This window comes from Colobus angolensis, unplaced genomic scaffold, assembly GCF_000951035.1.
Source record: "Colobus angolensis palliatus isolate OR3802 unplaced genomic scaffold, Cang.pa_1.0 Scaffold42, whole genome shotgun sequence".
In the NCBI taxonomy this organism is placed as follows: Eukaryota; Metazoa; Chordata; class Mammalia; order Primates; family Cercopithecidae; genus Colobus; species Colobus angolensis.
The window spans coordinates 190,772-201,723 of NW_012117599.1; the positions used below are offsets into that span (position 1 = coordinate 190,772).

General features: G+C 54.0%; 1 protein-coding gene across 4 annotated transcripts in view; it reads left to right on the top strand.

Moving 5' to 3' along the window:
• Positions 1–10,952, top strand: part of MAL (mal, T-cell differentiation protein) — a 26,153-nt gene that overhangs the window by 12,197 nt on the left and 3,004 nt on the right. Inside the window, exons 2-3 of one of the 4 annotated variants that reach the window (XM_011956482.1) lie at positions 8,350–8,517; positions 9,931–10,056. The exons of 1 other annotated variant lie outside the window; for it this stretch is intronic. In XM_011956482.1, the coding sequence (XP_011811872.1) occupies positions 8,350–8,517; positions 9,931–10,056 (294 nt within the window). The remainder of the gene's footprint in view (positions 1–8,349; positions 8,518–9,930; positions 10,057–10,952) is intronic. 2 more of the 4 variants (XM_011956483.1, XM_011956484.1) reach the window with 2 other exon arrangements.

Genomic DNA, 10,952 nt, shown 5'->3' on the forward strand with positions numbered 1-10,952 from the left:
TGAGTGAGTGAGTGAGTGACTGAGTGACTGAGTGGGTGAGTGAGTGACTGAGTGAGTGGGTGAGTGACTGAGTGACTGACTGAGTGACTGAGTGGGTGAGTGAGTGAGTGACTGAGTGAGTGTCTGAGTGACTGAGTGAGTGAGTGACTGAGTGGATGAGTGACTGAGTGAGTGAGTGGGTGAGTGAGTGAGTGACTGACTGAGTGAGTGGGTGAGTGAGTGAGTGAGTGACTGAGTGAGCGAGTGAGTGACTGAGTGAGTGACTGAGTGGATGAGTGACTGACTGAGTGAGTGACTGAGCGAGTGAGTGGGTGAGTGGCTGAATGAGTAACTGAGCAAGTGAGGGAAACTTCTCTGGCTTGCTGGGACTGAGTTCCTTCGTACCAGGAGGTAGGTAGGCTGACAAAAGTAAGGAAGCCAAGCCGGGTTTGCTCGTTGCCTCTGGGAACTGGAGCAGAGTCCCCTGCCCTCCCTCTCAGATGCGTCTTCTTAGGGGAAGAGCTGCAGGACTCTGGGGAAGCCTTCAGCATTAGGGGTCTTGGGTCTTCCCCTGAGCTCCTGCTCTGTGCATATTCATTCGCCCACCACCTGGTGCACGGGGCCCTCTTCACTTCATCCTGGCATCAAAGCCTGTTGTGCCATTTACCTGCTATACAGTAGCTCATCCTTAACCCGGCTCTACGTACCTACACACACACACACACACACACACACGTGCACTCACATGCACCCACATGCATGCATGTGCACACACATATACACAAGCATACACAGGCACATGCACACATACAAATACACATGCATATGCAGCACCATACACATACATACACGTGCACAGACATACATGCATACACACCTGCACACAAACACATATACATACAGAGAAGTACACGTGCGTGCATACATACACATACATACGGGCACATGCATGCACCTATACACAAGCATACATGTACATACATACATACATACACACAGAAAATTGCTTCCTACCCTCTGTCTCACTCCTGGAATGATTAGCTTTAAATCAACCATCCCGTAGAGCTGGGCAAAGACTGCTGAGCCTCTCCTGAGCCACACAGTCGTTTTTCTGGTCAGATCACCTACACAAAATGTCCTCCTGGCATTGAAATAACCCTTGGCTGCTAAAACGACTCAGTGAGTGAGTAGATCGCCAGCAACATGAGTTGGGGGTGCTCCTCATGGTGGCCTTGGGAGGACACAGAAGGGCTGGGAGCTTCCTGCAGTCCTCCCAGCAGAGGGGGATGAATCCGAATGCCTCCCTCGTCCGGCGAGGACATCTCTTCTTTCCCTTCCTGGGGAGATGATTTCTGCCACTTGACCTAAGTGGCAGGGGGGCTCAACAGTGGTGCTCAGCCTCTCTCCTGTGGACGGTTTCCTTTACTTCTCAAGAATTCGAGGCACAAACTGTTGTTCACACGTGCCTTTAAAGGCACACACCACGTGCTCCGTGCTGTTGGGCTCTGGGGTCCGCGCCCCCAGGTGTGTAGATGGAAAGCCTTGCCTAGGAAGACCTCTTTGGTTCACGTCTTGATGTGTCCTTGGAAGAATTTCCGCTTGTGGAGGCCCTAACAGGGTGAAATGGAGCCCCAGAAAAATATCCAGAGAATTTGAGCAATCCCTCTGCATTGCCTCGGTTACCCAGCCCTGCAGCAGAAACTCTGGGGCCTGTGGATGAAGAGTTCTTTCAGCCACAGGGAATGGAAACTCCAGACGAATCTCAAGAATGTGCCAGAGAATGCGTCTTCCCGTCCTCCATGACCAGGCCCGTTGTTGGAGGCAAGGCTGGCTCACATCTTAGTGCCCTTTGTGCTTCCTTGTGCGGGGCAGGCACATTTTTCTCAACTTTTGGTTTCTGGAGGCCGTAGGTTTTCCCTTGTCGATTCTCTTGAGGTTATTTAAATATTCTGGCTCTCTTTGGACAAGTTTTGGAGTAGATGATTGTGCGTATTGAGATCATATTCAGACTGCTGGGATTTGGGATTTTTCACATAGTTACAGAAGAGGCTGCTTCATCTAAAGACCGTCGTGACAGCAAGAGCTTAGTGGCAGCCAGGTGCCAGCCCCCTGCAGATATAGCCTGAGTCACAGCTACGGTTATCACTACTTTTCAGATGAGGGACAGAGATTCAAAAACTTGCCCAGGGATGACAGCAGGTCACCCAGCTACCAACAGAGCTCACTTCAAACTCGTCAACCCTGGCTCCAAAGTGCATACCCTTAACCACCCCTTAAGCACCCTGGCTGCTTCCCATGGATTAATTTGGAAAGAAAACATGAGAAGCTTCTCCAATTTCACACGAGAGCTCCCAGGAAGACAATTCCTGACAGAAATTTTTTTCACAAACATCAATTCATTGGGTAGACCATGGATGTGAACTCTTTGGAACCTTTTTTGTCCAGTTTTGTACATTATCCCATGTTCTTAAAGAAGCTCAACTTTGCTCAGCACCCCCAACTGGCCTGAATTAGATGGCTGGTTTCCAGCTCTGTCGTACCAGCATTGGGAGGGGCCTACAAACGTTCACGCACCCCCTCGGTCCCCATCCTCAGACAGTGAGGCTGCGTCTCAGAGTTCAGAGGACACCCAAGGATGAGCTAGTCTCATGTTCCAGGCGAGACAGGGACTCAAGCTCGAGGAGAGGACAGGCGGGGAGAGGAGAGGAAACGCGATGGTGACAGTTTGCACTGAGAGGTGGGGCGGGACTTGGACGGGGGCAGTCGACTGGTGTTGCTGGAAGGCAGGCAGGGCCCTGAGACAGGAGCCATTTCCTCTTCTGTCTCACAGGAGTTACAGAGCATCGCCCACAGCCTTATGTTACGGCAACACAACATGAGGCCTTGGCCAAGAGTGTGGGGCGTCCGTCCCATCTCTCTGCTTCTTTCCTGGGAATCAGACTCTGGGCATGAGTCCTGGGCTTTGGTGTTTTTTCCTAAAGGCACCCCAGGTGACTTAACGTATAGTCAGGGCTGAGGACGACAGAGCGTTTGCCAAGGCCCCACCCCCATCTTCTAACTCAAGGCCCTGGATTCAGAGCACTCAACCCTTGTCCCTCTGCAGCCACCCAACTGGAGACCTTTGTGTGAGATCACCCAGCTAGCTGTACCGTCTCTACTTTGATGGACAGTGACGGGGTGCAGCTGCGGAGCCGGGGGAAGTCTGGCCTGTTGGCAGAAACAAAGGGGACACAGACCGTGCTTCCAGGGTGCCAATAATGTTTTCAAAATAATTGCCTCTGTGCATTGCCGCCTGGAGACTGGGAGCCACCTGGAGTTTCCTTGATGAAAGGAAATTCTTGAACCCTCACCTACTCCCTCACTCTGGACAAATATTTGGCCAGTGGGGTCCTGAGGCCAGACTGGAACAGACTGCTCCATGCCCAGGAGTGCCTTATCTCCCTGGTGTGGGTGCATTTCTTACTCTGCTTGCTCTCTGTACATTTAGTAGGTGGAGCAGGGCAGGAACCAGCTTTGACTCATGGTTTACACCAAATCTCAGCTTTGCACACAGCAGGGCTGGAGGCTCACCCTGCCTCCAGCGCCACCTTCTGCTACTCCTTGGCCCATGCCCAGCTGCCCAGCCTTCAGCCTCCGAAGCCCTCACAGCTGCTTCAGCATCCTCTGACCTTGGCATGTGCCCTTTCTACCCCATGGAGAGCCTCTCCCAGTTCTTTGGCCTGGTTAACCAGTTAAGTCCACCTCTCTCTCCAAGGCTCGACTGACCCCATGCACCTGTCCAGGCTGCCCTGCCCACTCGGGGCTGATTGTCCACCTGCATCTTAAGTGGCTGCTTATGTGTCTGTTTCCGCTGAGCCGTCAGTCTCCTGCCTGAACGACGTCTTACTCCCAGGTACTGGTAGTGCTGGGCTCAGTGCCAGAAGCTTCACACTCACATCCATAGTTTCAGCCAGTTCACACCAGCCCACAGTGTGGGGAAGACGGCTGCGAGTTGCCATTTGCAGAGAGGAAACTGAGGCCAAGAGGCAGAATCACTTGCTGCAGCCTCCTGCAGACTTCAGAGGACAGCTCCTCTGAGAACGGGAGGCCCCTGCCAAGGGGAGGGAGCCAGCAGGGCACCTCTGCATTAGAATTCTCCCAGAGGAGACTGCAGCAAAGGTCTGTGCTCCGAAGGGGAGGGGTCATGACTCAGCTGAGGCAGCAGCTGTTTCTGTTCCACAGACACCTGGCCGGGGATGAAATCTCTCCTGGCTCGGCTGCGCCTTTCCCGTCTCCTCCTCTTCTTCTCAGGGTTGCTGTGCACCCTCCTCCGCCCCGCCCCCCAGATAGCCCCTGTGACCCTGTGCTCTGCAGTCCTCCCTGGGCACCTCCTGGGCAGTGCTGAGGGGAAGGCCCACCGCCCCACTGCCCATCTCCTGGGAGCAAAGGCCCCGGCTGTCGTGATGTCATCTGTGCTGAGACATCTGTCACGAGCTGCACCTTCACATGTTTCTGGGACAGGCGAGGACTGGTGTAAGAGCGTCCCTAGGAACGCCGTTCCTCAGATGCTCCTGTATTGGAGGCTCCAGAGAGGTGAGACACGCTCACCCAGGACCCCTGAATGGTGGGGTCCACATGGGCCACTGTGCGGCTGCGACAGCGGAGATGTTCCGTATCAGTCCCCTTCAGAGAGAATTTGTCACCTGAACACATGGTACTAAATGAAAGAAGTGAGTCCCAAAAGTCCATATATTGAATGATTCCATTCATATGAAAGTTCAAAATACAGAAATTTATAGAGATAGAAAGCAGATTCGTGGTTGCTTGGAATGGGGGCAGGGAAGCCACAGCTCATGGGATTTCTTTCCAAGGTGATGACAATGTTTCAAGATCGACTGTGGTGATGGACACACATATCTGTGAATATTCTGAAAACCCGGGAATCATACCGTGTCAATGGGGGAATTGTATGGGCTGTGAATTATAGCTCATAAAGCTGTTTAAGGAAAGAAAAAGATAATGTCTCCCCACCATCTCACGAGGAAACATACCGCTCTAAATACACCACGCAAAGGAAAAACGTCGGCCTCATTTTTTGAAGGACACCCTTGCAAGTGATGCCCTCAGAGGGTGGGTGGGGTCCTGAGCTGTGTCAGGGGGCAGGGGCTGGGGTTAAACCCACAGTACACTTTGTTCTGTGGACAACTGTAGACAGCAGGAATCCGCGTGCCAGTGTGGGCAGCAGGGACTTTCCCAGGGAGCTGGAAAATAGTCTTCACCAGGTTGGTCAAAGCACACACTGGAACAGGGCAGAGGCCTGGCCTGACCTCCAGGCCCTCTGCGCAGCTGCCGGAAGCTCAGAGCCCAGGCTGTGGCTGTGCTCAGCAAGGTGCACACAGGAGGCTGTGGCCAGCCCTCCACATACTGACTTCCCCTCACTTTTCCTGCCCTTGATTCCTCATATCAGTCACGTCTCAAGCCACACGGGAAGAACGGAGTGGAGATGACTCTACAGACAGGAGCTGAGGGCCACCTTCTCAGATTTGCCATTTCCAGGTGCCACCTGTGCATTACTTCACTTCGTATGTATTTTACAGTTAATTTTCCCAAAACAATGACGTTGCGACCAGAGCATAGAAACAATGTCACTATCCAGTTTACCGTTGCCTATCCGCGCTATTAGAGAACTCCAGACACCTGGCTCCACCCGGAGCCCTTCTTGCCTTCATCAGAAAAACCAAAGACAGTGAAGGAGGGGGAAATCGTTTACTCACTGTGAAATTCAGTGTTCTTCGAGAGCATGCGTATTGGTCACCCATCAGCGCCTCTGGCCCACGGGGTCCCACTGGGATTCCACAGCGGAGTCTCTTCCCCACCATGTGTGACCCAAGCTGCTCCTTTGGGATTTGGTTCATAAGTGGCTCCAGTTTAGCCACACCCGGGTACCAGGAGACCAAAGTCCCGCTGGCTGACTTGGACACGGACGCATGGCTGGATGGGTCTTCTCCGGGTCCCCACCAGGGAGGAACTGTGAGCAAGGCAGACCTCAAGCCCACCATCACCTGGTCAGGGAAAGCCCCACCTTATCCCTAACCCAATACACCTGTGTTTGTGCCGAGCGCTACAGAGAAGGCGTGCAGGACTCCCGGAGACTGCGTGAACAAGGAATCAACTTAAATTGGTACTCCTGGGAGGGTCACGTAGCCGCCAGGCAAAGGGCGCTTAGGAGAGGGGTTCTCAGGCTGGGGCCTCCCTCTGCCCACTGGATGTGCCCGCTGGATCCTCCCGTTTCTCCACGCCACCCTCACATGCCTCCTGAATCCAAGCCCTGCCTACACCGATGGGCTCCTGTCCCTCCGTCAGTGCCCATTATGGAAAAGGCCGCATAATCTGTTGGATCTGGATGAAATCGACACACACACACATCTTATTCCATGGCGGTCTGGGCATTTTTATTTAATTGATTTTGCTCCCAGTGCATCCCACCGGCCCTGCCAGGTGCCTTCAGGCGGCCTAAGATCCATCAGCAGAGGACGCTTTCTGGTCAGAGATGCCCACATCTGATTCCTTAGGGACAACTTGGTTTTAATAAATCCAAAGTCTTCATCGCACTGATTTTTCTACCTAAATGCAATTCTCTCCTGATGGCTTCTCAGCCAAGCAGCTCAGAGAACACCTGTGAAGACAGTGGTAGCTCTAACCCAGCAGGTGGTCAGCGAGTTCAGGGAGGTGGGGGGTCAAGGGGCTATGCGAATTCAAACCACAGGGGACAAAGGCCTGGGAGGGCAGCCCCACCCTCAGCCCCCCAAATGCATCTGTAGTACCTCGGAGGCTTTTGGCTGCAAAGGAATCTCCACATAGGCCTAGAGTGCTCCGAGCCCCGTCCTCATCCAAGTGCGGAACATGTGGATGAGGCTGAGCTGATTCTTTCTGGGGGCGGGAGCGGGGGGCGGGGGCGGCGCAGGGGGAGATGAGGAGAAGGGAAAGAGAAGTGCAGAAAGTCTCGGCTGGGGTTTGTACGCGCCTGTCCACAGTGAGGAGCAGGGTTTGTACGTACCCATCCGCGCTGGGGAGCGGCTTTGTATGTGTCCAGCCACAGCGAGGAGCGGGGCTGGGCTACTGAGGGGTGCTGCTGGCCCCCGTGTCTGCTCCTCTTTGACTGTATGGAGCTCACTGACCCTGGCGACCTCAACTGGGGTGTATTCTGGATAACCACAGGACTGTACTTCCCTCACTGTACACCCATCCTCAGCCATCCAAGGAGACAAGGCTGGCCTGGGTTACTCCATTCAAACTCCAAATCTGGTCGTCAGAACACTTTCTGGACTTGGGAATATAAGGGGATGAATTCAGAAAAAGAAACAATGAGCAAGAGAGAGAGGGAGATAGAGAGAGAGAGAGAGAGAGAAGGAAGAGAGAGAGGGAGACAGGGAGGGAGGGAGGGAAGGGGGGAAGAAGAAAGGAAGGAAAGAGAAAAACAAAAGAAGGGAGGCCAGAGGGCTACTGACAGTGTGGCTAATTTGTTTTGCCAAATAAAGACCAAAAAGATCTGCTGGTCACTATCATTGCATTAAAAAAAAAGGACATTTTAATATCAAAGCAAGTAGGAAGGCTAGAATATCAGAAGAAATAGCAGCCCTTCTCATGACAATACCAAATGGCATAAGTACTTTCTTGAAATGATGAGTTACTTAACTTCCACCTACCTCAGTTTCCTCATCTGGCAAATGGGTCGGCATTACTCATATGGTTGCTGTGAGTATCACTGAGTTATTATTTGTAAAGTGCATAGGATAGTGCCTGGAATGCAGGTCTGATATGTGTTTGTTAAATAAAAAATTAAATCCATATTTTGAAAGTTAATTAGGCCGGGCACGATGGCTCACGCCTGTAATCCCAGCACTTTGGGAGGCCGAGGAGGGCGGATCACCTGAGGTCAGGAGTTCCAGACCAGCCTGGCCAACATGGCGAAACCTCGTCTCTACTAAAAATAGAAAAATTAGCCGGGTGTGGTGGTATACACCTGTAATCCCAGCTACTCAGGAAGCTGAGGCATGAGAATCGCTTGAACCCGGGAGGCAGAGGTTGCCGTGAGCCGAGATCACGCGACTATACTCATGCCTGGGTGACAGAGCAAGACTCTGTCTCAAGAAAAAGATTTTTTAAAAAGTTAGTCAGGGCAGGCATGCTGGGGATTGGGATTGAGATCCAGCACAGGGCTTTGCGGGGATGACAGACGCATTTTTGGAGAGGAAAATGCCTGCCCTGTTCTCTTTGCCTGCTTCCTGTGTTTTTTGCAGCCCAGCCACCCCATGTGATCGCTGGTCGGGGGCCCTTCCTGGGCTGGGGCTCTCCTCTGGGCAGAGACTCACCCCTCCTCCTCCCCCGCAGATCTTCGGGGGCCTGGTGTGGATCCTGGTGGCCTCCTCCCTGGTGCCCTGGCCCCTGGTCCAGGGCTGGGTGATGTTCGTGTCTGTGTTCTGCTTCGTGGCCACCACCACCTTGATCGTCCTGTACTTCATTGGAGCCCACGGTGGAGAGGCCTCCTGGGTCACCTTGGTGAGTCCAGCCAGGGCGACCGCTGGTTGCAGTGGGGGACGGGGCGGAAGTAGTACTGGCCCCTGGTCCGGTAGGGTGGGCTCTTCCAGTGCCAGGTGAGACTTCTCCATAGACGTCACCCCACCACGTTCCAAGGCTGAGCCTGCCCAGGGCTCCCGGCAGCAGAATCAGGAGAGGCAGGGGCAGAGGCAAGGTCTCCACTGCCAACCCTCATTGGACCTATTCTGTGTTCTCCTGCATGACTGCCTTTCCATGGATAACCAGCTGCCCAGCCCCCACACCACCTGTGCCCACCAGGTGCCTGCCTGCCCCTCCCATCACCCGCGAGGGCTGTTTTCATCTCAGGGGAGCAGCGCCCTGGAGGCTGACTGAGGTGTTGGGCTCCGGAAACTGGCCCTGGCTCTGAGGGTCAGGCCATGGTTACTGTCCAGCTCCAAGCAGGGCTGCCACAGAGCACAGGGAAACAGAAGTGGCCTTTGGTCGTTATTCTGTATAAATTCTGCTTTGAGGCCCACGAAAAGGTAACTTTTACATGTAGGACACTTGCCCGTTACCTGCTGTAGGGGTGGTGGGGGCCATTTGGCCAAGCCTGTCACTCTCAAAAGCTCTGCTACTTAGACTTCTGAAATCCCTTCCAAATCACAACTACATAAAACCCTGTTTTAGTACCTTTTTGCTTTCATTTATTTCTTTATTTTGAGTTGGGGGTCTCATTCTGCCACCCAGGCTGGAGTGCAGTGGCGCAATCTCATCTCACTGCAGCCTCAACCTCCCAGGCTCAAGTGATGGTCCTGCCACAGCCTCCTGAGTAGCTGGGACTACAGGCATGTGCCACCACACCCAGCTAAGATTTCTTGTTTTGTGTAGAAATGGGGATCTAACTATGTTTCCCAGGCTGGTCTCAAGTCCTGGCCTCAAGAGATCCTCCTGCCCCAACCTCCCAGAGCTCTAGGATCACAGTCGTGAGCCACCACGCCGAGCCCTTTTTTGCTTTTAAATATACCAGGAGCCAAAAGTAAGCAATGAAACAAAACAAAACAGGAGAAACAGTATGGTCCTCCCTCATCCTGCACTGGTCAGTGAGGCCACACCCACGCTGGACTGTGGCCATGCATGACACTTCTCGGATCCAGGACGGGCTTTTCCCTGGGACACCCCGAGCTGCTGGCCCCTCCCCCACCCTCCCTTGACCCTTCCTCAGGGGAGACCCATGTCCCATCCGAAGTGCTCGCCCTGGCCCCACAGCAGTGAAGTGAGACTCAGCGCAGCAGGGCAGGCATGGGACCCCCGTGACGAGGTTGGGAGGGTTGGGATTCAAAGGAAGTAGCGGGAGAGGCAAGGGACGGGGGTGGAGGGGACCTCAGCTCTGCATCTCTCTCTCCGCATCCCTCTGACGCTCCGTCTGCCCCACAGGATGCAGCCTACCACTGCACCGCTGCCCTCTTTTACCTCAGCGCCTCAGTCCTGGAGGCCCTGGCCACCATCACCATGCAAGACGGTTTCACCTACAGGCACTACCACGAAAACATTGCTGCGGTGGTGAGTCCGGGCACCCGGGGCTGTGTCCACAGCGGGCGGCTCCGCGGCTGGCAGGCTGTGTGGAGAGGCTGCCCAGGCCCTCTGTTTCCAGCTCACTAACTTTGGAGTGAGGTCAAACCTTGCCTTCATCCCCTGGAGCAGGAAAGCCCCAGAGAAGGGGGGTGTTGTGTCGTGCCCCAGGCTCTGCTTAGTCGTCCGGCCAGCTGCATGCCCCAGGCCTGGGTGGGCTTTGCAGAGGGCAGATGTGTGAGGGGATGCAGCTGCCCCACGCCCTGCCCAGGTGCTCTGTGAACAATCTTATTCAACATCCACGGCAACCCTACAACCCAGGATTATGACACCCATCTCACAGGTGAAGTGGGCCAGAGAGTGTGGGTGACGGGCCCAAGATCACCAGGCATCGTAGGGCCCAGCATTAAGGCTGGGGGCCCAGTCCCCACACCCTCAGCACCGGTTTGGGGCTGTGAGTCTGGCCACATGGGTCTCCTGACTCTCCCCACATGCCCGTCCATTGAAGCATCCAGCCAGGGCAACGAACGCCCCTTCCTGCTGCGCAGGTCTCTAGTTGAGAACCGCTAGGCTCCACCGCCTTCTGAATTTTGCTCTTTTACCTTTTATCAAAGGCAGCACCCAGCCAGACAGGTGTGCAGTTACAAGCCCACAGCTTAACAGATTTCATACAGTGAACTCCCTGTGTGGCTGGTGTCTGGACTAAGAATTAGGGCCAGTCACCAGCACACAACCTGATGAATTTTCATAAAGCGAACTCCTCTGTGTAGCTGGCATCTGGACTAAGAATTAGGGCCTGATAAACCACTCCCAGAAATCCCCTCAAGTCCTGTTCCCATCACTGTGCCCCCCCCCACCCAATTCTGATTTCTTTTTTTTTTTTTTTT